The sequence below is a fragment of the Orcinus orca genome, chromosome 1 (assembly GCF_937001465.1).
Source record: "Orcinus orca chromosome 1, mOrcOrc1.1, whole genome shotgun sequence".
Lineage (NCBI taxonomy): Eukaryota > Metazoa > Chordata > Mammalia > Artiodactyla > Delphinidae > Orcinus > Orcinus orca.
The window spans coordinates 49,856,822-49,882,511 of NC_064559.1; the positions used below are offsets into that span (position 1 = coordinate 49,856,822).

General features: G+C 47.5%; 1 protein-coding gene across 1 annotated transcript in view; it reads right to left on the bottom strand.

Moving 5' to 3' along the window:
• The window catches only part of CACNA1E (calcium voltage-gated channel subunit alpha1 E), a 474,871-nt gene that overhangs the window by 264,959 nt on the left and 184,222 nt on the right, over positions 1-25,690 (bottom strand). The window contains exons 5-6 of the mRNA XM_049700372.1: positions 9,109-9,214; positions 8,117-8,256 (exon numbers count right to left, since the gene is read on the bottom strand). Of these exons, the coding sequence (XP_049556329.1) occupies positions 8,117-8,256; positions 9,109-9,214 (246 nt within the window). The remainder of the gene's footprint in view (positions 1-8,116; positions 8,257-9,108; positions 9,215-25,690) is intronic.

The window sequence follows — 25,690 nt, forward strand, 5'->3', positions numbered from 1 at the left end:
TAGAGTACATATGTAAGAAGAAATGATCTCCCACCCAAGGAGCAACCCCAGCTCAACTGCCTGTCACCTACTACCTGGGACTCTCATCTGGGGTCTCCCTGAAAGAACTGGGTTTATCATTAGCACAGAGTGAAGAAGGGACCTCCAAGCTCCACATTCTGCCTTCTGCCTACCTCTCCCCTGAATCCAAATTCCATATCCTAACTCTATCTTTTCCATCATGCACCCATCTGGAGGGAAATGGAATTAAAAGAGAACTAATGTTCTGACAAACGGAGATGCTGCAAGTAGCAGCTGTGTTCCCCCAAAGTGAAGCTAGAAATGAACGAGGAGCTTGTGAGGAGGTGGAGGTCTTTCAGACAAGCAGCCACCAACTCTGCTGGGAGAGAGCACTTGAGAAGCAGGCGGAGCTTAAGGACTAGCAAAGCACCCCCACGGCAGCATGAAGGTACAGAAGACCTGGTCTCCTTCTACTGACTCGGGTCTTCTGAGTAGCTCCCAGCCCCCCCATATCACCTCACTCAGCCTCAGTTTCCCCGTCTCTGAAAGGACAAGCTCCAATGTCTCCTCCCTCTACCCAGCCTTTCCCTGCTCCCCACCTTCCTGCTTCGCCCACTTAGAGCAGAAAGGATGAGTAAAAGCCAGGTCTGTAAAATCTCACCAGGCTCACTGGCACGGAGATGCTATATAAATACCAAGCGTTATCATACTATTACCACAGAGATTTAAATTGGGCTGGGGGCCCCGGGGCTGCGTTCGCAACACCTCCCGCACATTCTCAGCACTGGAGAGACGGTGCTGGAGAAGGAAAACTGTGCTTTCCTCGATCTTTAGCTGCTCGGGAAACTCGTGTATTAGGGCAGCCTCCTTACAGAAACCCTCTAAAAATACCTACCGATGTATATTTAGCTCCAGATACCGTCCTCCTACCAACAGGCTCTGCTTGTGCCACTGGTGAGAAGCTGGGGACATCCAATAGCAGCTCCCAGCTCTTCTGCAGCATCTCCTCAGGCTCTTCTCCTCCCCGTCCCCTCTTCCCTTCATCCTTCTTTTCCCTGCTGGGTGATGCACCTCCTCCCAAACTGCAACTAAGGGTATACTATGGCTTCCCTCTCCTTTCCATGCCCTTTGCTCAGCGTTAATTCCAGGATGACAAAGACCTGTGCAGCATCCAGCACTGAGTTAGAACTAATCATTCCACCCCTGCTCAATGCCTTCAGTGGCTCCCCACTGCCTTCTGGCTACGGTACAAGCTCCTCCTCACGGCCTTGGCTGGCCCCTGCTGACCTCTCTGCGAGCATCGCTCACTATTCCACTGGCCAACTCTCCAGAAGCATCCTGCGTGCTCTCTCTCAGCTTCAAGGATTTGTATGTAGCATTCTTTCTCCCAGAAAAGCTCTTCTCCTTCCTTGTCTAAGTCCTAACAGCCTACCTCTCACATCCCAGTTTCAATGTTACTTCCTCCAGGAAGTTTGCCCCAGTCCCCAGAGCTAGGTTGGATGCCCTTCTTCTGGGTTTTCACGACATGCAGCCTCCTGGTGGGGACACTCAGCCCTGCCCCACCCACATCTAGCACAGTGCCTGGCACATTGTGGGTCGTCAACAATGTCCCTTGAAGGACTTGAAGGAAGACAATGTCCCTTCAAGGACTTGAAGGAAGACAGAGGGACAGGTGATCACCTGGGCCCTGGGGTGATGGTCTTGGTAGAGGAAGGAGGCAGAGCCCCAGGCTCAGATACACTTGCCCACTCTTCAGAGTTTGTACCCATGTTCTTGCAGTTAAGAAAATAGTCAAAACAGGTCATCTCCCCCAGAAAAGCTGGCAAAACTGATAGTAAAGCATGTTCTGAACAATAGGTATAGATATAGATAAAGATATAGATATAGATACAGATACAGATATAGATAGAAATGTAGTCTTTGCAATATAGCTCAATAGATGGAAGCTTTCATTACATGGCAAATGCCAGGTGAGGCATTCTTCTGCTTCTTTCTCCATACGCCTCCCCCAACCCACAGCCACCTCTAGGAAGTTGGGTCTTCAATATTCAGCCCTGACCCCAACCCTGCACCCAACACCCAGGAAGCAATTCCCAAAAGGTAACACTGCGAACCTAGTAAATAGGCCCAAATGATATGAAGCCCAATATTTTACCCACCTAGAGGCTGAGTTCCCAGCTTTCATTTCTCTAATAAAGTGATCAGGATGTGAGCAGCCAGGCTGAGTCATAGCTACATGAGAGAGATGTAGGTACTGCCTGGCTCAGCCGGACCAAGAGGCAGGACTGGGAATAGGCAACCCCTCCACACTGCCAGCCCCAGGCTGCCCCCAGCACTCTCCTTTGTATCCTATCGGTGACAAGACAATCTGGGATGGAACAAGTGATTCCATTCTACTAGCATTTATTAAGTACCTACTCTGACCAGGCACAGACAGGAATAGGGTTCAAAGACACAGTCCTGGCCCTCACTTCCCTGCTCCTACCCATGGGTTAGGAGTACCTTTGAGTTCTCATCCTCCGCTATCATTGTCCATCTATTCCAGGGACTATGACTTATTATTATTTTATTTATTTATTTATTTTGCGGTACGCGGGCCTCTCACTGTTGTGGCCTCTCCCGTTGCGGAGCACAGGCTCCAGACGCGCAGGCTCAGTGGCCATGGCTCACGGGCCCAGCCGCTCCGCGGCATGTGGGATCCTCCCGGACCGGGGCATGAACCCGTGTCCCCTGCATCGGCAGGCAGACTCTCAACCACTGTGCCACCAGGGAAGCCCTATGACTTATTATTAAGACTAATATATAATAACGACTTCGAGTAATTTAGAATTCTCCAGATGGCCTAACAAATGGTTAGAAATAGCATCTCTTGAATTGTTACCAGTACAAGAGAGATTCCAAGTTATGTAAGGTAAGAATTTGTTAAAAGAATAGCAAATTCCACTGTCTTTTAGAAGAAATGAGAATACATTAACCTTGGTGTTTCTCAGTCCCAGAATTTGCTTGAGTATTCAACAATACACGTTTTGTTGAATAAATGAAGGGATGGATGGGTGAATGAATGAATGAACAGGCCAATTAATGAAACAAGCTGGAACTTCGGGTTCAGTTTTTATGTATTAAACCATGAGAGTTAAGTAACGTGCTTTCTTAACCACAGAGCAGGGAGTTGATTGTATTCCAAGCCCACAGAGAGAAGTCTTAGGATGGACACATGGGGCTCTGGTCCTCTTCAAGGTGAAGCCTCAGCTCTGGGTCAGGGACATCTGCCTGATTATGCCACTTCCTGAGCCCATTCCACATTGCTTCAAGGGGACCAAAGGAACATGCAATCACAGAGCTACAGAACCACAGAGCCTGTGAGGTTGTGAGGTCACTGATGGTGTGGGGAAATGAGCATTGAAGAAGGAACTTGGATCCAGAAGATACAGGCTCAAGTCCCAGCTCTAGTACCTCCTAGTATATCACATACCTTCTCTAAACCTCGGTTTCTTCATCTATAAAACAGGGATAACGAGATCCCATTTTGGGGATTATGAGGATTAGATGAATAATGTACATAAATTAATCTTCTGAACCATGGAACTCCCTCAGCTTACAGACCTAAGGATTCTAAAGGTTAGAAGGTCGAGAGTACAGGCAGAATGTGGTGGCCCAGGTCTCCCAATCTCTGAGCCAAAGGCAGTGATGGAAGGTCTCTGGCTGAGCCAGCTGTCTGGCACCTCAGGCCCCCACGCCTCCACCTCCCATCACACACTGAGAGCTGAGAAGTTGTACAGCCTCAGCCTGAGGCGGTGTCCTGCTCTAGTACCTGTCACTCCTCCTGTGCGCCGGTGGCGGATGTGAGGTGACACCTGGAGCTGAGGTAAGAAGTCAGAGCAGCCAGCACGGGCTGCTGCAGGGGCAGGTGTCAGGAAGCCTAAAGGAGGGGTTGCACCGGGCAGAGGTAAAACACCAGGCTTGGGTCAAAGGGCACAGTTCCAACTCCTGTATCTGCTGTCAAGGAGCTGGTCGTCTTGGGCTGAGCACTTAACCTCTCTGAGTACTGGATGACTCCTATCTAAAGCCTGATCTGCCTGCTTCCCTGGGCGGGTATTACAACATATTCACTGCATCTAAGACCCCAGCAGTTGTAAGATGCCCCGTGGTTTTATTTACTACTATGAAAGACAAATGCTGTCAATTAAACTATATCATGCCATTATTGTAGGACACGGGCTGATTTTAGAGATGCTCCAGCAGGAGAAATATGCATTTTAGAAGCCATGCAATGTGGTAGATGAAAGCATCGTGTGAACAGAAGACAACATCTGATTACCCATTCCTGCGGGGTAGAACCGCAACCCTGAGCTCGGATCTCAAGAGTGCCAAGCCCTCTCCCTGGAGAGAAAGAATGAGTAGGTGCAGGAAGAACAGGGGCAAAGTCCTATTGGTTCAGAAGGACAGCAGTCACCTTTCAGCAAAGTTTGAAGAGCCACTAAGCATGGGAGATGCCCGGGCTGGGGGGAGAGAGAGCAGAGAGAACAAGTGACTTGGCCAAGGGCTCAGCACCTGCGCGCACTCGTGTGCACCCCACACACGCAGGTGAGGACACAGAGGGCCTTCTTGGCCATGCTGACAAAGGACTCTGCAAATCTGCCCCTTCAACCACCTGGCAACCCTCATTTGAAGGCAGTGCTTATGGCTCCCACCAGCCTTCTCTCGTCCCATCAAATGGCTGGCCCATTTCCTCTACCTTCCCTCACCCATCCTAGTTCCCAGGCCCCACCCCAGAAAGGCAGATTCTCCTTTAGAAGTACTTCAACCTATCAAATGTCTCTTAAAATGTGACATCCAAAAGATGTACATTGAGTATCTTTAATAATTATTTATAATAGCCAAAACCAGAAAGCAACCTAAGTCTCAGATAAGTGCGAAAATGGAGAAGTAAGCTCGGTACATCTATTTAACAAACTGCTGATCAGTCCTTACAGATTTTTACCAAAATATGGAGTAATATGTACTATGCCCATACTATACTGAGAAAAGGTAGCACAATTACAGGCATCGAAAGGAGAGCTTAGCATTAGAGGGGATGGAAGGAAAGACCACAAAATAATCAGGAATTTTTCTTAATCAGTGACTGTTTTTTTTTCTTTTGATTTTTCTGTATTTTCCAAATTTTCCTTAATGAACATAGAATAGTTTAAAATAAAAATAAATAGACTAGACGAGAAATTTCAAATGGCCTCTGACACGTATAGGCCTCAATGAGACCAAGAATTCATGCAATTACAGTACTCTTCTTTTAGACAGAATCATATTTCTAAAATGACTCAGACTCATTTAGGCCTTTTACTGTACATATCTTCCTTGACTTACAATGAGGTTACACCCTGATAAACCCATCATAAGCTGAAAACACATTTAATACACCTAACCTATTGAACATCATAGCTGAGCCGAGTTACCTTAAACGTTCTTAGAACACCTGCATTAGCCTACGGTTAGGCAAACTCACCTAACACAAAGCTTATTTTTTAATGAAGTGTTGAATATCTCATGTTATTTATCGAATACTATACTGAAAGTGAAAAACGCAATGGCTGTATGGGTACACAATGGTTGTCAGTGTATCGGTTGTTTATCCTCGTGACCTCAGGGCTGACTGGGAGCTGTAGTTGCTGCTGCTTAGCACCACAAGAGAGTATCATACTGCCTATCGCTAGCCCAGGAAGAGATCAAAATTCAAAATTCGAAGTACAGTTTCTACTGAACGCGCATTGCTTTCACATCATCGGAAAGTCAAAACATCATACGTCAAACCATCATAAGTTGGGGATTACCTGTAGAGTATATATTATTTATTTTAGGGACATTTAAAACATCACCCAGTTATTAGCAAAAGTCAAAAGATAACAATTGTCGGTGATGATGTGGAGAAAAAGGAACCCTTGCGCGTTGTTGGGGGAATCGTAAATTGGCGCAGCCACTATAGAAAACTGTATGGAACTTCCTCAAAAGAATTAAACATAGAACTACCATATAATCCAGGAATTTCACTTCTGGATATATATCCAAGACAATGAAATCATTATCTTGAAGAGATATCTACAATCCCATGTCCCTTGCAGCATTAGTCACAATAGCCAGATATGGACACAACCTAAATTTCCATCGATGAGTGAATGGATAAAGAAACCGTGATACAGGTACACACACACACAGAGGAATATTATTCAGCCTTTGAAAAGAAGTAAATCCTGCCCTTTGCAACATGGATGAACATGAAGGATATTATGTGAAGTGAAATAGAGAAAGACAAATGCTGCATGATCTCAATTCTATGTGAGGTCTAATTTTTTTAAAAGCTGAAGTCATAGTAACAGAGGAAGGAATGGTGGTTACCAGGGGCTGGGAGTAGGGGAAAAGGGAAGATACTGATCAAAGGGTACAAACTTTCAGCTACAGATGAATAAGTTCTGGAGAATTAGTATTCACCATGGTGACTATAGTAAATAATAATGTATAACATCCTTGAAATTTGCTAAAAGTGTAGATGTCAAGTGTTCTCACCACCAAAATACAACAAAAAAAGTAACTATGAGAGGTGACGGATGTATTAATTAGCTCGATGGCAGTAATCATTTTACAATGTATACATATATCCAATCATCACATTGTACACCGTAAATATATACAATTTTTATTTTTCAATCATACTTCAATTAAGGTGGGGAGAAAACCCCACAAAACATCATCCAGGTGTACTGCAGTCTTGGACCATGTACTTCTGAAACACTATGCAGAAGGTGTAACTTTATACACTAAATCACATTTTAAATGCAGTCGTAGAATTTTCTTTTAGAAAAATAACCTTCAGAAAATCCTTCTGTAAGGCAACAGACGTTTTTAAACATAAAGAGTCATCTCCGTCTACTTATCTGTTCCCTATATTAAAGGGTTCAATGCTTGGGAGCTTCCATTTATACATTCTAGTCAATTGCCCCTTCAACTTTTTCCCCTTCACTTAATCACAGTTGACATGAAGGTTAAACATATGAGGATTATGTCTATTGCAGAAGACATAATGAAGAGATGCAAATAGTCTCAAACTCACTCTTGTCAGATTTTACCTACGCCCACTCCTCTGGCTCTTCCCTGGGTGTGGGGTCGGGGGTGAAGGTCCTCTTTGCTCCCCTCTGCCTTTGGTCAATCATAATGGTAGCTCCTATCTCCCCACTCCTCACTTTTCTACTCCACTCTCATCTTGTCCTCACGGGTTTGAACAACTGGGCAGCCGGGTAAGGGAATTTCCATGCCACACCCCTTGCTGCCACACCCACACAGGACCCACCTGGCCTGGACTACTCCCCTCCCCTGCAGGTACCAAGAGCAACCTGATACAAAGACACACAAGAAGCCACAGAAGCCCAGGGAGGCAACGCCCATCAATACCAGTCCCAAGGTCCATTGCATATGCTGCCAACAGCGCTGGATCAACCCCAGTATAGGTATACGATATTCATTTACAAAAGAATGACTAGCGGATATTTAACTAAATGTACTGCCATCATATATGCTGCTCATGACACAACGCAGTATTACTATGTTAATTTCCAAAGGGATGCGTTGTCAGACATTTTCGTGTGATTCAGTTTTACACCTCCTCGTATAATAAATATGTATAAATCTGTAAATCATAAAGAATTCTGTTGTCAGGACACGAGTCTCAATTATCAGTTCAAAAAATATACTTCGAGTCTTTTCCAACCTCCAGAAGAAAACTGCACCTAATGGCATCTTCTGGCCCATTTTGGGTGGGGGGTGCCGCTTGCTGTAGTGAAAAGACTCACTTGGAAACGTCTCTGCATCCCTAGCCAAACACAGAATGGGAAACCAGAAGCAGCAGCGGCCAGACCTTGGGTCCACGGCCTCTGCCGAATGCCAGGTGCGTCTCCAAAGTCCTCGCACCCCCTGCAGGTGGCTCATCTATGGCTCAGCCCCGAGGGAATCTCACCCTTGAACTTCTTCCTCCACCGAATTCTGCCTTCCCACCCCCAGGTTCCTCGCACCAGCCACTTCTTCACCCCACAGGCCCCTCCACACACAAAGACGAGACAGGAAGAGGACTCACCCACTGAGGACCACGATGAAGTCCATGACATTCCAGCCATTGCGGAGGTACGAGCCCTTATGGAAGATGAACCCCAGGGCTACGATTTTGATCCCAGCTTCAAAGCAAAAGATCCCGATGAAATACGGTTCTGTCTTCTCCTGTGGGATGAAGAACAGGGGTGCTGGTGAGAGGAGGACTGTGCTTCATGAGACACAGGCCAAGGCACCCCTGGCTAGCTATCCTCTCTGCTCTGACATTTCCTCTCTCCTACAGGACACCTGGACGTCTGCACTGAGCCAGCCCCATGTACAGGTGAGGGTGCTGCGGGACTCACAGAGAGCACAAGAGCAAGGGAAGCCAGCTGCAGAAATGGTTGGATGCGGGTCTCATGCCCAGGACCGGCCATCCTCCCACGACAATGGCCAGCGGTGCTGGCTTTGCCTTGAAGGGGTCAGCTTTCCCACTGCTGGCCTTCACTTACGTTGGAAGCTTAAGAGTTCTTTCCATCCATGGATTATCAGGCTGGAGCCACCTACCCGTACATTTGGATTTCAGGCATTTTGTTTGCCCTCTTTAGAGGGAATACTTTAGACACATGGATGAGTTCTTTATAGAGAATACGGACAAACGTTTAGGAAGTTCGGAACAGTGAATGCACGTAGGCTTTGAGCATCCTTCATGCTCTCTCCTTTACTCTCCCTCTTCCTCTCACTCCCAAAGTCCCTCAGAAAGAGGAGAGAAGTGTGTGTGGACCCCGTGTCCTCCCTTTCTCCTTGCCTGGCTTCCATGCAGTGTATACACAGAACTTCCTGGGAGCAGGAATTTAAAAGGTCAGTCCTCTTGTCTTTATGTATCCCAACGGGACTTGTTACCAACTTGTCCCTCGGCAAAGAACAAACTCACAGAACTGTACAGAAGGGAAGGGAGCCAGGTGAAGAAGCAAAGGAGAAGGGACCCAGGCAAGAGGAAGAACAGGGGAAAAGAAAGATGAGAAGGAAGGAGGCACCTACCAGTCTGCGGGACATTGGGGTCTTGTCATCCTCAGGAAGATGTTGCTCCAGGGCCAAGACGATGCAGTTGGCAATGATGGTGGCCAAGATCATGTACTCAAACGGCGTGGGAAAGGAGGAGTTAAGAAACAGATTCACCGAAGAGAGAGGGACACAGCCTCCAAGATGGCTGTGTACATCAATACACAAACGTTATCAAGCCACACTGTGTGCAGTCTGCATGACTGATGTGAGCAAACAGGCAGGTAGGACAGTGGAGGGTCCTCAGCACGTGGAACTGTAACCATTTCTGATTAGGCTCTGAACACAAAGTATCTTCTCAAGAAAAGAAAGAGTGTAGCCAATAAATAATATATTAGACATACGGTAGACACTCCAGATACTTAGTGAATTCAGTGACATATCCAGGAATTAACCAGGACTAAAAAGGGAAGTGGGACGAGGGGAGGAAGAAACACCGATGCTGTTGCAGGCTCCCCGTTCTTCTCAGTCTTCAAACCACTGGACTGTATAATGATGCTTCAGCAAGGATCCAGCTGTGGCTGTTCGTTGCTGCCTCGGGGAATCACATCGGTAGTGCCCTCTTCTAGAACCTCTGCTCGAATGAATAGAAGAAGAGCCCTTGGAAAAGGAACAATTCTCTCCATGAGCTCCCTTTTAATACCCAATTCAGGAAAATCTATAATGGGGCCAGAAGAAACTGGCTTTGTCCCACCTTACTTTCTCCTAAGCGTCTACATCTATAAGAAACAGACAGACAAATCATTAGTCTGCATTCAGGGCAGGAAAGTCGGGGCCTCTAGGAATCAAACTACAAAAGAATGGATAATGAATTCAGGCTTCGTTTTCTGCTGCATTTTTCTGAAGACAGGTGAGTGGGCTCCCTGCGACTTTTTGAAAAACAGGACTACGATTCTAGTGCCAGCATCCCTGACTCCCGCAGAAAGGTTGTGCCGTAAGCCCAGGGGAAGGCAGGAGAGGGGGACTTCTAGAAAAGAGAGAGGGAATCACCAGCTCCAGGATCACTCTGCACGTGGGATTTTGTTCTATAACTATGGTTGTGACAGACAGAAGTGAGCGGTTGCCACTGGTCTTGCTGAGCAACCTGGGATCTGGCAGTTTCTGGAATCCAGGCGGGAGAGATGAGTAGTAAGTCGGATAAAGCGGAGGGAAGGGAAGGGATCTTGTCTCCCCACACATTCAAGCTGGCTGTGTAGGATGTAGGGCCCGGAGCCCTCCCTAGGGAGTACAGAAGGAGGGCAAATCATAAACACGCCCCCATGCCTCCCCATCCCCACCAGGACATGTGTGCCGGTGAACATCAGTGGCAAAGAAGCACTCGCGGCATCTCTGAGAGGGGTTAGGGCAGAGGTGGTACGTGCAAGATGTGAGCTGCCCCAGCGGCTGCTCTAGTCCTGGTGCTGGAATGGGAGGCTTCAGGGGGTGAGATGGCCGGCCGCATCCGAGCCTCCAGAACTATTCATTCTCACTTAGCAGCACCGCTCCCCGCCCCCTGGCCCCATGCAGCCCTGAGTCACAGCCCATTCTCCAGCAGCTGGCCACCCTCCCTTCCCACACACCCCAACACTCACACGGGACTCATACCCTGGGGACAGCTCTGCTGGCCTCTAGGACCCAGCCACCGGATCTGAAAACTGGATGGATGGGGCTCAGAGGACCTCAAGAGCCAGCCTCCTGCCCCCATGCCCTACTGTGCTGGCTGAAACCCTCTCAGTCAGAGGGGAGCCTCACCACAGGCAAAGTCCCCCAGCACACCTCGCCACTCTTCCTCCTTCCGTCCTTCTGGGCACCGAGCATGGCCCCTGAGAGCTAAACATGCCAGCAAATACACACCAGAGATGCCCACCGCACTAACAAGCCTACTTTCCTGTGACAAGTCCCCACACACAGCTCGCCCAGGGGTACCAGTGCCCACCAAGCACAGGGGGAGTTCTCCTCCGTCCCATCATGGGCTCTAATCCAGCGCTCTGAACAAGTGCAGGATGACCAGGACCGCACCAGGATCTGGTGTCCCGTAAGCCCTCTGAATAGGCTAGCCTGTCCTTGGCCTGGTTCAGACACCCAGAATTCCCCAGACCCGAATGGTAAAATGAAGACGGGAACATGGCAGAAGTGGAGGCCCAGGAACCCATGCCCTTTCCTGAGAACATCCCTAGGGAATCGGTACAGATAGGGAACCAAGAACACGACAGCAAGCCAATGACAAATGGCAAAAGAAGTGAAGGGCACTTGGGACATGTTTCTAAGATGCAGGCCACAGGATACTAGTGCTACAGGGACTTGCAGTCAAACGAATGAGGGAGAGCCTGGGTTCGGTCAAGGTGAGGTTTCCTCCCAGCAGGGTGCTTGCAGCCTTTAATACTCTTGTACACAGCATGCACCCCCTCCCCCAAAGGGGGCTGGGAACAGGACACAGCACTCCCAAACTTCTTCACCATATAACCCTGCTGTCAGAGCATCTCTCCTGGGGATTCTGTTCATAGGAACACATCTGGGGAGCCCTGATACAAAGGGCAGAGCTCACGGCCAGTCCCCAAGGGTCCGGGGGATGCGAGGATGGCGGCTCTGACAGGAGTGAAATTAATGCCTCTCCCACTTCACGCCCTGTCCTTGTCTCTAACAAAAATATTCGAAGTGTCAGGCTTGGCCAGCCCTTTGCCATGGCTGGAAGGCCCCACACAAGTTCAGAAGGCTACTCAGCAGGTCCAAGGGGCCCAGCACGTGACCTGGGAAGCAGGACTGGGGACACGCATGTTCACATTCAAGCTGCAGATGTCGCGCACTCTCATTGATCTACTGGGGGGACAGGCTTCTTCTCCTGAACACCTTCGAGGGACAAGCACAGACTCAAAAGTAAAGGAGCTCTTAGTTGCTGACCTTCAGGCAAGGCAGCTCCCGCTGGCTGTGCATCTCCAAGGCTTTCCACCCAGCAATGCCCACTTGGGCTGCCGCAGCCCCTCTGTCACCCGATTCCTCATGCCCACTTCCACACCTGCATCCTCCTGGCCAGACAGTCTAAGCATACAGCTCCCTGCTAGGACCGGTAAGCTCACCTAGCCCGGAATGTCCAGGTGCAGATAGATGAGGCTTCTGGGGGACACAGGGCTAGCTCCTTGGCCATCACCATGAAGGGCGCTCAGTGCAGGAGAAAGGCTGACGAGCCAGACTTCCTGTGGCCAGACAGGTGTCTGGATGGCCGAGAATTCACGAGGGCGCAACAAACGGCACCACCTATGGCCCAGGGGGCTAGAATCTAGGTGAGGCCTTGGTAGTTCAGTTTCTGAGAAGACCCCGTTCCCACATCCTCCCGACTCAAATCCTCTGCCTGCAGTCTGATGGCTAAGGACCCACTCAGAGCAGTGATCCTTTGGCTTGAAATTCTGAAAACCTCAGGAAATTCCCTGGCGGTCCAGTGGTTAGGACTCTGCGCTTCCACCGCAGGGGGCACAGGTTCGATCCCTGGTCAGGGAACTAAGATCCCACAAGCCGTGTGGCAAATTTTGAAAACTTCAAATGCACATATTCTGGAGAGGGATGTCCCTTTAGGCCTTATAGAGCATCTCGACCTCAGGATGAATTCATGTCTGGGGCAATTAAGGATCTGAGGTGAAATTTTGGTGTAGAAGTAAAGGTGAAACGATGGGAATTCTGTGTATCTGTGACTAGCTGAAAGGAAGAAGGGGGACAGGGAAATTTTAGGAGAGGAGAGCAGGAGAGAACACCCGGCTCAGCCCAGGCCCTAGCCACTCCCTTTCCTTCAACCTCTTGTCCACTTCCCTTTCTGAAGAAAGCACAAAGAATGGGCACTTACATCTTAGTGATTTTGCTTCCTCTTGCAATGGCCTTTCTCCTCCTTTCTGGTCATATATCAAGATGGAGGTGAAATTCACCTTGTCTGTAAAGGCTTCTCCCTGTGCCCCACAGCTCTCTGCATGGTACAATTTTATCATCCTTCCTCATACTGATCTCCCCCAAGAAACTATACCTAGAAAGCAGGGACAGTGTTTTGTTCACCTCTCCACTGGTGGTTCTCAGCAGAGCTCCTGGCACACAGTAGGAGCTCACTCAGTGTTAAGTGCAAGGCATGAATGAAAGGGAGGCATCCCCGTCCGTGAGCAGCAGCTCCACCGAGGAGCTGTCACGAAGACCAGGCTGTAGTCACTCCCACTGGCTCGGGCCCCCAGCTTGGGATCTGACTCAGGGGCACCGCTCCCTGTCTTCCTGAAACAGAAGTTCAAGCCCCTTACCAAGGGCTCTGCTACATCTCCCAGAGGAAGAGCCTGGACCGCAAGTAACAGCCCACAGGGCACAAGGATGCACCTCGCAGGCTAGGCAAAGATGTGCTTGGAAAGGTCAAAGGAAGCTCCGTGTTGCAAGGCCTCAAAGAAAACGCCCTTCATGAAACAGAATGGAAGTCTGTTCAGGACTCTGATGCCTTCTGCCCAGGAATTCAGAGACTCCCATTACATTCTGCGCCTGACACCAAATGCATTTTGGAGAACACTCTCTCTCCCTGGTGTCTGTACTGTTTGTGGCTTGAGATTTTGATTATATGGAGCTGATGAGGGAGCCTGAGGGCAGGGGCTTTGTTTGCCCAGGGACCTCTTGCACCCCAGTGTCCAGCACACAGCGGTCACCCCATGACTGGTTTTTAACTAATAAAGTAATCAATCAATTCATAAGCTAATAGCACAGGAAAACCAGAGCCGGAGCTATCCTTACAAAAGCTACCCATACTTTCTCTACACAGTGCACCCATCTGAACTTTGTGTGCTATATGCTGTGTACACACATTAGCTCTTCAAAAAAAGAAACCAGCATGCATAAAAGACCCCTTTAATGTAAAAACAAAATTTTTTACGAGCAAAGGAAAAAATCTGTCTTGCTAGAAGGATAATGAGTTTTCTTGGAGTAGCAGGATTTCTTCTTTACTCCTTTACTCATTGTGTTATAATGAGCATGTATTCATTTATAATTATAAAATCAATTAAAGCTATATCTATTCTAAAAAAACCAAACCAACACAAAAACCCATGCCAACCTGAGGGTCATGGAAATCAGCACAAGATTTCTGAGAGGATCAAATGCAGGAGAACAAAGGGACTGGACCGCATGAGGAAATGACCACGGAAATTCTCTGAAAGCTGCAAAGATGCCTGTCTCTGCATCAGTCTCGCTGTCTGCTCGCTAGGGGCCTCATTTTATAAACTTCCTTGGCAATCTCCCCAAATACCCCTTCACTCCTTTCTCGCTCTAAGCCCATTAGTGAGGACCTGTGTCACTCCAACACTCCCTTTCCCATCTCGCAGCTTCAAGACAATCATTAGGGAAATGATAAAAATAGGATCCCTCATTGATTTATCTCCTTTACCCAATGCTCCTTCCTTCAAATGGTTGACTTGTTTCCTTAGCAACACAGCTAATTTGAGCAGCACGACTTGGCCTGCACACCTGCTATTTGTTCATCTCCTTCCTGAAGCCCAGAAAGCTGGGGCAGGGGAGAGAGAGGACTGCCCTCCCAGCTAGCTACTGGCTACCACGGAGGCACTGGCTCTGCTTGTCAACAGAGCCCTGGGGGCCTGGCCTGGGAGCTAAGCCCTCCCTTTGCTCACCCAGCAGAGTTTCCCCATCCACACCTCACAGGGACTGATGTGCAGGTACAGGACTGGGAAGGTCTTAGGGCCCGAGCAGCAAATCTGGGGTGTCCCCATGGAAACATGCACCTCTCTACCATCAGGAGGCTGATCTTAGGCCCTTATACTCTCAGCTGCTTCCTCTCAGAGCTGTGACGCTAGAATACCAAGGAGGAGACTGAAAGAGCTCAGAGGGCTGAGGGCCCACCGGGGACAGGCAGTCAGATGGAACGCTGTGCCCTCTCTCCAACTCCTGGCCTAATGGAGAATGTGCTTTTGTGGGGGGCAGCCTGTGGCCACCTAGGCACTTCCTGTAAACTCCTGGGGAGTCTAGAACAGCACAGTCTGAGAGGCAGCAGGCCTCAGGACCCATCACCACCCCTCACCCCAGGCCGAGAGCACGCCCCCTACGGGCAGGTCTGTCTCCTTTCTTCCTGTCCATCCCTGCCTCCTGTTTAGGGATGTCTAATTCTAAGAGATGGAAGATTCTCAGAAGACAGCCTGGGCAGCGTTGTGCACATCCTTCCACTCCTCCCTCACCTGCACAGAAATGTCATTCTAACCAGTGGAATGTTGACTCAAAAACAGTCACGGGGGGCTTCCCTGGTGGTGCAGTGGTTGAGCGTCCGCCTGCCGATGCAGGGAACACGGGTTCGTGCCCCGGTCCAGGAAGATCCCACATGCCGCGGAGCGGCTGGGCCCGTGAGCCATGGCCGCTGAGCCTGCGCGTCCGGAGCCTGTGCTCCGCAATGGGAGAGGCCACAGCAGTGAGAGGCCTGCGTACCGCAAAAAAAAAAAAAAAAACCGTCACGGGGTGAGGAGTGCTGCCTAGTCTGTGATTCCCTCAAACACAACACCAAAGGGATATTTTAAATATGAACAATAGTGAAATCCAGCTATCCAAGACCTTCGTGCTGCCTTTTTAATATGAGAAGAATTAGAATCTTCCTCGAGACGTGGAATGCAATGGAGAAAACGTACCTTGGCAATGGAAACCAGAGCCATGGCTCTCCATGCAAAAGTCACCCCGACATGATATTCAAGTCAGAGAAAACCACCGCCACCCGTTCCCCCAGAACCAAAGGAGGACAACAAAAGGATCAAAGTCTAAGATAATACATGAATATGTACACACTACTATATATAAAATAGATAATCAACAAAGACCTGCTGTATAGCACAGGAAACTCTACTCAATACTCTGTAATAGCCTATAATGGCAAAGAATCTGAAAAAGAATAGATACATGTATATGTATAACCGAATTACTTCGCTGTACACCTGAAACTAACACAACATTGTAAATCAACTATACTCCAATATAAAATAAAAAAATTTTTAAAACCCTTTGAAAACCGTAAGGTGCTACACAAATGCACAGTCGTTTTTATTCTCCTACTAAATCAATCTTTAAGCACTGCTCTGGCTCTAAGCTTTGGGGGAAGCAGCTGTTAGGGGTCACAGCCTCCGGAAGCGGGCTGGCTGTCTGCAGCCATGGGCTGACATTGAAGAGACCCACCGCAATAAAGGATTTAAAAGAAAATTATGGTAATGGGCCTCCGGGAAGAAAGCAAAGACATTTGGCCCAGAACCTCCTGGGAACATGCAAAGCACATCCAAACACCAGTCCCCAGAGGAGGATTTATGAACCTGATGGCTCTGATGCAATCTCACCCAGTGATTAGAAGGGACATTCATCACACCCAAGGCCAAGGCTAAGAACAGGAGGGGTTGAACCGCCACAGAGGTCAGGCTCTGGCTCCTACAGACCCTGATGGAAATGCAGTGAGATCATGCTGGTGAGATCATATCCCCCGGCCTGGGCTGCAGAGAACAATACATCTGCCCTGGAGGGACCAGTAATAGTGAAGAGATGAGACTTAGGCCTAAAAGCCAGACATGACCAGAGCCACCGCCATCGTTTCCACATGCAGTGTCTGCACCCCTCCCTAGAGGCTGACATTCTCACAGGAATAGCTGTCTCCTAGCCTTTCCACACACATCCTATGTACAGTTCTTCAATGCCTCACAGACTGAAAAAAAAAATTAAAACCAGCCCTGTTAGGCCTGGGGCCAGCTCTCCTTCCTGGAAGGGCCAGCTCACCTTTTCTTCAGATTGTGGCATGAAGTAGGAGGAAATATGAGATAAAAAGATTGAGCCAATCTTTCTAACAGCTCTCAGCAAGCCTTCGCAGCCCTGCCCCACCGAGGCCAGGTTCAGAGGTTAGCCACGGTCCAAGGGAGCTTCGGCCCAGTGGCTAACATGCTCCTGGATGGGTTCCTCCTGGACTTCTCTGAACTTGCTCCCGTGGCTGACCTAGGAGGACAGTGCGTCCAAAGAAGACTCATCCAGAAAAGGGAATAAATAGAGATACTGTATTCTGTGGGGTTCTGAGGGGCTACAGATAAATTTTTTTTCAATTTCCTGAAAAACAATGTTAAGCATCTGAACTTATCAATGTATGAACCACTCTCATCTCTGGGGCAAGTCACACCCTCAACTGCATTCCCAGCTCTTTTCTCAGTCCTTATTTTTCGGTTTCCAGGCTCTGTCCCGGGCTCGTCAACAGAGGGTGGACCACACGTTGCCACCGAAGGGCAGGAGGGCTAAACCCCTGTGCTTCCCCATGTGACAGAAGAATGAGTACACAATTCTGGCTGCAAATCTGGAAATCCATCCTGGATCTCTCCTTCCTTTCCCACCCCCATGGCAGCAGAAACGCACTGTTAACAAGCAGAAAAATGGGGTGGAAGGCTCTGCATACTTCGTATTGTCCCATTTCATTATCTCACTGCTTTCCTTACTAGAATTTTTCTCGTCTTAAAAAAAAAAACCCAACTCGTCTTAAAAAAAAAAAAACAACAAAAACAGATTGAAAAACCAAACCCCTTTTCTTTTTTTAAAACAAAACAAAACAAAAATGTATCATGTGACTTCCAGCCTTAACATTAGTTTTTTAACTTTGGTTTCCATGGTGGTGGGATGCAACCTGCCATCACCATGACAACAGCTGCCTCTGTTCAAATTCACCGTATGACAGGCAGTCCTGAACACACCTCTCTCCCTCTCTCTCTGTCAAGAAGATGGAAATGCCATTACACCTACTCCTAAAGACTTAAATCCTAATGAATGAAAAACAAAGGAAGCAATGTTGAGAATACAGCAGAGAGGCAGAGACCCCCCCACCCCACTGAAAGAGGCTTTCTGTTTGCCGGTACAGTCCCACTGCTCACTTAGGGAGGTCAGTGGACTCAGTTACCCAAAACAAAGACCCCTAGCATTACCCTTGCAATGCTGGCTGTGTAGCTGCATTGAACTTTTCATTCGTCTGACTCCCCTGTCCCTGCCCTCTACATAAGATGACTAAAAGGAAGTTCACATTATTGCCAATCTGGTTAACCCGTGCTGAGGTCAGTTCCAGACTCAGCCGAGCCCCAATTCCAAAAGGATGGGGAGTGGCGATTCTGCGGAACTCAGACAGCACCGGCTTCCTTCTCTCTTTTGTCTAACAGTCAGCTGGATAGGTCTTAACAAATTCCCTTTTTGTGCATCTGACTGAATCCTGGACTCAAAACGCTGTCATTCGACACAGAGTTTTGGTGATCAGGAGACAAATGATTGAACGCTACAGAAAAGGGAAGAAAGAAAGGGGGAACGTTAAAAGCCGCTGGAAGGAAAACAAAACAGTGGTGGGAAAATTACCTGTTTCAGAAACCAGAATCTGTGTTTTGATGACACTCTGATGAATTCAAGCCCATCAAGCATTCTGGCAGCAACGTGCATTTTAGGGAAAGAATGTGGGCTGCAGTCAGCAACCACACCCAAGACTGTAGCCTACCCCACATCCACACTCACTCCGTGTGGCTCAGCCGGTACTCTGAATGCAGAAAGAGAATGAAAAGCCTTTTGTGAAAAAGTCCACAGATCATCTCTGGGAGGAGTTTTCGTTTTCCTCTAAAAACCCTGCAACTGCACCCCAATATTCAAAGCCACCTACTGAGCCTCCAGACCACATGAGAAAATGTTGAACACGCTGAGGGTACTCAGCTTGGAAAGGGAAGACTTGAGAGAGACATCACAGCTGTCTTCAAATATCTGAAGGGCTAGCTTGTCAGAGGGGGCTTTGATGTCGTCTAAGTTATTGCGAAGGGCAAGGCTGAGACCACTGGGTGGGGTGCCCACCCAAAGGCAGATCTGCGGCAATACAGAGAAGTTCCACTGTTCCGCAAGCGAATGGACTACTTTGTTAAGTAGTAAACTAACTGTTGTACGAATAGATGTTTAACCACCAGCCTCTCTGAAGAGAGAAAAGCCCTGATGTGCAGCGTGTGTCAATTTCTGGAGTGTAAAGACTGTCTCCGTGGTGACTGAGGCTACCAACTTGACACCAATGCACATGGAGTTGGGAAGAGATACACACAGTTGAAACCCACAAGCTGGGACTAGCCAGTTCCGCACACTACTTACTGTAAGTTCCATGTCTCTGGGAGACCATCAGGGATATTAAGGAAGAGATTCCTGTATTTGATAGCAGTTGAGCTAGATCAACCCTCCTATGCATAAGGAGTTAACAAATGGGAAGGAAGAAAGTCAAGGATTCTTCGGTCTCTTGCTCAAGGGCCTCATGGGTCAGCATGACTCCCTCTGTCCCTTAGACTCAAGTTGCTCTCTTAGCTGGACCTGCCTTCATGAAGTCTGAAGCATCGCCCGTATCACAGAAGGCTGGTACCTGTGTGGCGGGATGTGTGCCAGAAGCAGCCACGGGTGAAGTTTGCCAGCACCATGAAACGTAAGAATTAATCATCCCATTCTCTCAGGTTGAATTCCGGGAGACCCGGGGGCTCCTGCTATATCACCGTAGCCTATAAGAGGAACCTACCAAGACAAGTGATTAAAAGCACAACCCAAGGAAACAAATCAGGCAAAGGCTCACCTCTTATTCTGGAAGATGAGCGGATCTCAGCCTTTGCTACAAGTAGAATCACCTGGGAAGCTTTGAAAAATTAAGGATACAGGTATTCCATCTGTAGAAATCCTGATTTAATTTGTCTCAGCTACCATCTGGGCATCAGCATTTCTAGAAGGACCTAGGCGGATTTCAATGTGCAGCCAGGGAGAAGAACATTGCCTTCAGTGCTGGAGGCCATGACAGCTCATGGTGTCCTCAACTCAGCTGAGATAACAAATGAGGAAACAATCCCAGAGGCACCTCGCTAAGAACTGAAAGGTGCCTTAGAGCTCTCTTAACTGATTCAGCACACTCATTTTATAGATGTAGATACTGAAACCAGAGCAGGAGTAAGACTTTTCCGGAGCCAGGACGAGAAATCTCTATGGATTCCTGAAAAGCTTAGGAGCCGATTATCAGAGCAATCAAATGAAACTCCCTAGCTTCTTGGCTTGAATGGACAGTTCTTAGAAAAAGATATAAGGTATCTTCTTACTGAGTCTACTGCCCCATCCCTACTCAACTGTCCTCAAGAGCGTATCTCTTAAGGTAGGTATGGATCGTTTCCCTTTGTCAGGACCACGGAAGAGTCCAGAAAACATTCTGAGATGAGTGCTCGCCTCAGCAGCCACTCTCCCATCTGCTGAGATGTGATCTTGGTTTTACGTTGGGTAGAAGCCCATTGCCTGCTGAGTACTACCACTTCATAACATTCTCCAGCAGAATTTTTGGGAAAGGAAAACATCGACCATTGTTCTGAATCACTGCTTCCCATTCTCATTGGATCTGTGCTGGTTGGCGTCTCTTAAATTTTCCTTCTCTTGTCTACTTTTTCTTAATTAAATCCTTTCTGATTAATCATGACCCAGACTCCTATGCCCCAACCCAGAGAAACACTGAAAACATATACCTGCTAACAAAAAAAAAGGAGGAAAGCATCCCAGAAAGAGGATGAGGGGATAGAAGGATGATGACCGAGTGGAGAAAGAGTACTGAAGCAAGCACAGAGGAAATGTGCTAAAAAGGAGCCCTGGACTGAGAGTCAGGAGCCCTGGGTTCCAGCCCCGGCTCTGTCACTTACTGAGAGATCAGTGACAAGTCATTTAACCTCTCTGACTCTCAGCTTTCCTACAGATAAAGGAAGGTTTGGTTAGAGTCTCTCTTAGGTCCCCGTAACTCCAACATTCTCTTAGTCTGTGGTGCTAATAAGAAGTAACATGATGGGAAGGGAAGTGAGACAGAAAGGGGGAGCGCCCATTATTACAACTGAGAGAAGTCACTTTGGGCGAAGCTACTAATGAGTACATCCAACAATAACACCCAAAGCAGAAGTCCTGGCACGCCTAGGAATACCTTTCAAGTGTCTAAAGTCAATGGAAACACTTCTAAATTTTCAATAGCAGGAGCTCCATGACAAGCTGGACTGGCTAGAAACACCTGTAAGAGATAGTTAATAAAAAGTCAGAATCCTCCAAATGGTGACCTGAAGGTGAACCTGAGGCTGCTTTTCCATAAACCTACTGTAAGCCTTTCCTACACTCTCTGTCGGGATGGTAGAGTCTTTTCTGCAGCCTCTCTGTCCCCACCGCCCCCATGTCCTTAACAAGCCGCGAAGGTAAGAGCATTCAGTAAAAGGTGAAAGTTCAAAAACAGTCCTAAATGTTGTCTACTCCACACTACCACTCACACTATGGGTGCCCCGGAAAAGGGAGGGCTGAGAACAGACCTTTTGAGGGCTGGAAAAAAGAAAATGGACTTGATATGCTAATATTAAAAAGAAAAGGAGAACTGGCACTTCCAAATCAAAAGTCCTTTGCAGAGTGATGACATCTGACTGGAGCTTCTGGTGAAGACAGAAGACAAAAGAGCAAAGGGCCCCAGTTCCAAATGAAGCTTGCATTCCAGTGACACAGGGCAAGCTGCCTCAGACCCATTTCATGATGATGGGTGAGAGATCTTCGTGCTTTTCCCATCTATCGCTCCTTTACTCCCCCATGGGTTTAGCCTCATACCCAACGGGGGCTACTGATACAGGCAAGCAGTTCACAGTGTCATCCTAAAAGATGCTCTGTTAGGGAAGAGTACTTGCTACTCTTCTGGTCTGACCTGAGGCAGTGTGGTACAGTGGAAAGAGAGGAGCCAGTGGAGTCATTCAGACCACATCTCCCTGTGACCCTGGGCTAATCATCTGTAAGATGAGAAAATAATATCCACTTCACACAGCTTTGGGTAAAGTGATAGTATGGCTCTAAAGCACACTGCAGAGTGTCTGCCACACAACAGGCGTTTATTAAAGGTGAGGTTCCTCTGAACACTCCCAGGGATGTGCACTGAAGGATGGATGACTCTCCAGGTCTGGATCGTGGTCTCTACAGCATGCTGGTAAAATGATATGAAAATAATTACATGAAAATAAAAATAAATGAAGGGAAGAGAAGAGAAAGGGATGATAAACCTTATCATCGTGCAGGGTTGCTCTGAACCCAGCCTCTTCCACAGTGGAAGTGTGGAAAGCTGTCAGACAGTTCTCATTTCCCAGAATCTATTCCCTTGCTTTGCTCCTTTGAGCCTGTCTACTGAGGTTTGGGACAGAAGTGAGCTCAGTCTTCCTGAGCCTGCACATTCAGGGGTGGGCATTTGTTTGTTACTCTCTAATCATCACCAAGGAGAGAGGTTACCCAGAGAAGATGTACCGTCCCTTATCCACAGAACTTTGGGGGAGGAGGGGCAGATGGTGATCTCAAAAATAAATAAATACATTAACTATCGATGAGAAGGGATTATCATGTTGCCAAAGTGCCCAGATCCTCTGAATTTACATGGGCCCATATCCCCCAGAACTGCCTCTCCTCATGTTACCACATCCACCTACCCACCCCACCTCCAGAAAAGCCCACACCCTTCAACTGCTCCTCATATCAGCAGACCAGGAGAACACATGTATCCTTGTACATCCATATGGCTCAGTTATCTCATAAATACAAACTCCCTTGCAAATACAATCCAAAGTTAGCAGAAAGAAGAGGCAGTTCCTTTCATGTTTCTTTAGGCCCACTCCCTAATTTCCTTTGGGTCCTGCACCTGGTTTCCAGAAGCCAAGTGGTATATCCTGGTTCTCCATTCACATCCACATCAGTGCCCAGTTCCCTCAAGTAAAATGCCCTCCAGTGTCCTGGAGGAGTTAGCTAGAAGGCTGACAACCTCTGAGAAGAAAACCTGCCCAGAGGCCAAGCTGGGGTTCTAGGAGGGACACTTCCACACACCAGCAATCAGGCCATCTGAAACTTGCGGCTACCATTTCTGTACAAACAAAATCGAGTGACTTTGTCTAAGGTTGATAGTTTTGAATATCTCATCTCCTTTTATCAAAAGTTTGCTGGAAAAATTCTGCATCATTATTGCTCCTACAGATATTTTTTTTTCTGGATTGTAAATCCAAGTGTGTCCTCAGGGACAAGGTTGCTGTAAAACTGGCATCAGAGACCCATGAAGAAAGACAGGTTTGGATGTAGATATTTTTAATGTATCTTTAAAAATGTAAACCCAATAACTTTGAGAAGAAAAACAAAAAGGGCTGGTGGGCAAACCACCTAGTGGCAGTGGTTGAGAGCACGGGCTCTGATCCAGGCCTCCAGGCCTCACTTGCTGTGTAATCTTGGGCAAATGAGTTAACCTCTCCACACTGTAATCTTCCCAGCTGTGAAATGTAGAAAACAAGCATGCATATCTCTGTGGAACTGTCCTGGGGAATAAATGCCAATAATCCATGGGACGCACTTAGCACAGGAATCTGGCACATAGTAAACATTCAATAAAATGTTGGGTATTTATTAACCCTATTGACATTAACACTAGTGCTAATATCTAACACGTTTACAAAGGGTTTTCATACATATTAGATGATGCTAGCCTCACAACAGTCTCGCAAGGGAGGCAAAGCAGGGCAGGTGACCTCTGCCTCACACCTGAAGACGCTGAGGCTAAGAGGGGTTACAAAACCAATGCAAGGTCACATAAACATCTGGCAGTGTTCAGGTTAGACAACCAACAAGGGTCAGGAGAAAATAAATGGTATTGTTAGAAGGAAAAAACTTAGCTGCAGAAATTCAATGTTGAGTCAACTGAAATTAACCAGATACTAACAACTAAGATGTATTCATGGCTTACTATGTGCCAGACATCGTTCTCACATATTCCATGTGTCATCTCATCTGATCCTCACAAAAATCCTCTAAGATACACCTTATAGGTAAAATTCCTATTTCCACTTTAGGTTTGAGAATTCTAAGGCACAGCAAGGTCAAGTAACTCCCAGAGGCACGAGCAAGGAAGTGGTGGAGACGGTACCAAGATTTGAATCTAAAGGCCACATTTTTAACTATGACACTCTAAAATGCTTCCAAGCAGGGACTGGTAAATCCTAAACCCTAAGGTGAAGCTTTCATCAGCTGGGCACTGGACTACCTGACGTCTAATATCACTTCAACTCCTACGATCACTTCAACTGTCCACAGGAAAGAAATAAAACATTGTCTAAGTGAGTCTCTGAAAATGACACACAGTGTGGACTTTGCAGAAAGCAAGATGCTATATATCCTGGCCTAACAAAGGCATGAAAGAGGCATAAAGGTGTGTACAGATTTCAGCAAAGCATGTGACAAGGATATCTCGCACAATATCCTTACAGGCAAAATAGAGAGCTAACACCTGGCTAAAGGACCGTTCAGGAAATGTGAGAAAATCTGAACAGTCGATGAGCACTTACCAGTGCACTAGTAGTAAGCAGAAGGGAGGTCCCCAGTTCTAACCATATTTCTATCAGTTACCTGAATGAAAGCATAAGGCACATGTCTATCCGGGCTGCAGTTGATGTAGCCCTCAGGGTAAAGAGCACGCCCACTAAACAGCAGGGTCTAGAGGCAATGTGCGATGGAAACCACCTAAGTGTTGGAGTCAGACCACCAGGGTTCAAGTTCACTGGTGATGACCTTGGGCAACCGAATGAATCTTCCTTAGCCTCAGTTTCCCCATATATAAAATGTGGATAAAAATATGTATAGAGTCTGAAGTTTACGGATGCTCAGTGAATGTTAGTTCCCTGTCCCCACTTGAAAAGGATGTCTACAGGATGGACTGCTGGACCAGAAACAAGGAGATAAAATGTATTTGAAATAAACACGGAGTCCTGAATTCACATTCAACAATTAAATTGAATGAGAAGAGTTCGAGGGAAAATGAACTCTGTCATCAATTCACAGTAAAAGATCCAAGGCTTTAAGCTGACGACAATCTCAAGTCAAGTCAGGATACCGTTTCTTCACAGAAAAAAAAAACTTTAAAAAATTATTTTAATTTAAATAAATGGGGACTTCCCTGGTGGCACAGTGGATAAGAGTCGGCCTGCCAATGCAGGGGACACGGGTTCAAGCCCTGGTCCGGGAAGATCCCACATGCCGCGAAGTGACTAAGCCCGTGCACCACAACTACTGAGCCTGCGCTCTAGAGCCCGCGAGCCACGACTACTGAGCCCATGTGCCACAACTACTGAAGCCCACACGCCTAGAGCCCACACACCACCACGAAGAGTAGCCCCTGCTCACCGCAACTAGAGAAAGCCCAAGTGCAGCAACAAAGACCCAACACAGTCAAAAATATAGTATAAATAAATAGATAGATAGATACGTGTGTTAAATGCCAATGTTAGTAAGCACTGTTCTAAGTTCCGGAACTTATAGATAACGGCCCTTCGCTTGTAGGGATTTTAAACCAATACTAAAGCTATGTGGTAAGTGAGTGTTATAAGAAAGTAATAAACTAGGTGGCATATGGGAGCCAGAAGGAGGGAGTTGGCCTTACTCTGCTGAGAGAAATCAAGGAAGGCTTCATGGAGGAAATGACCTCTGAGTACAGTCTTAAAGCCAGGAAGTCGGTGGGGGGGGGAGAGAAAACATTCCAGGCAGAGGGAGCAGCAAGTACGCA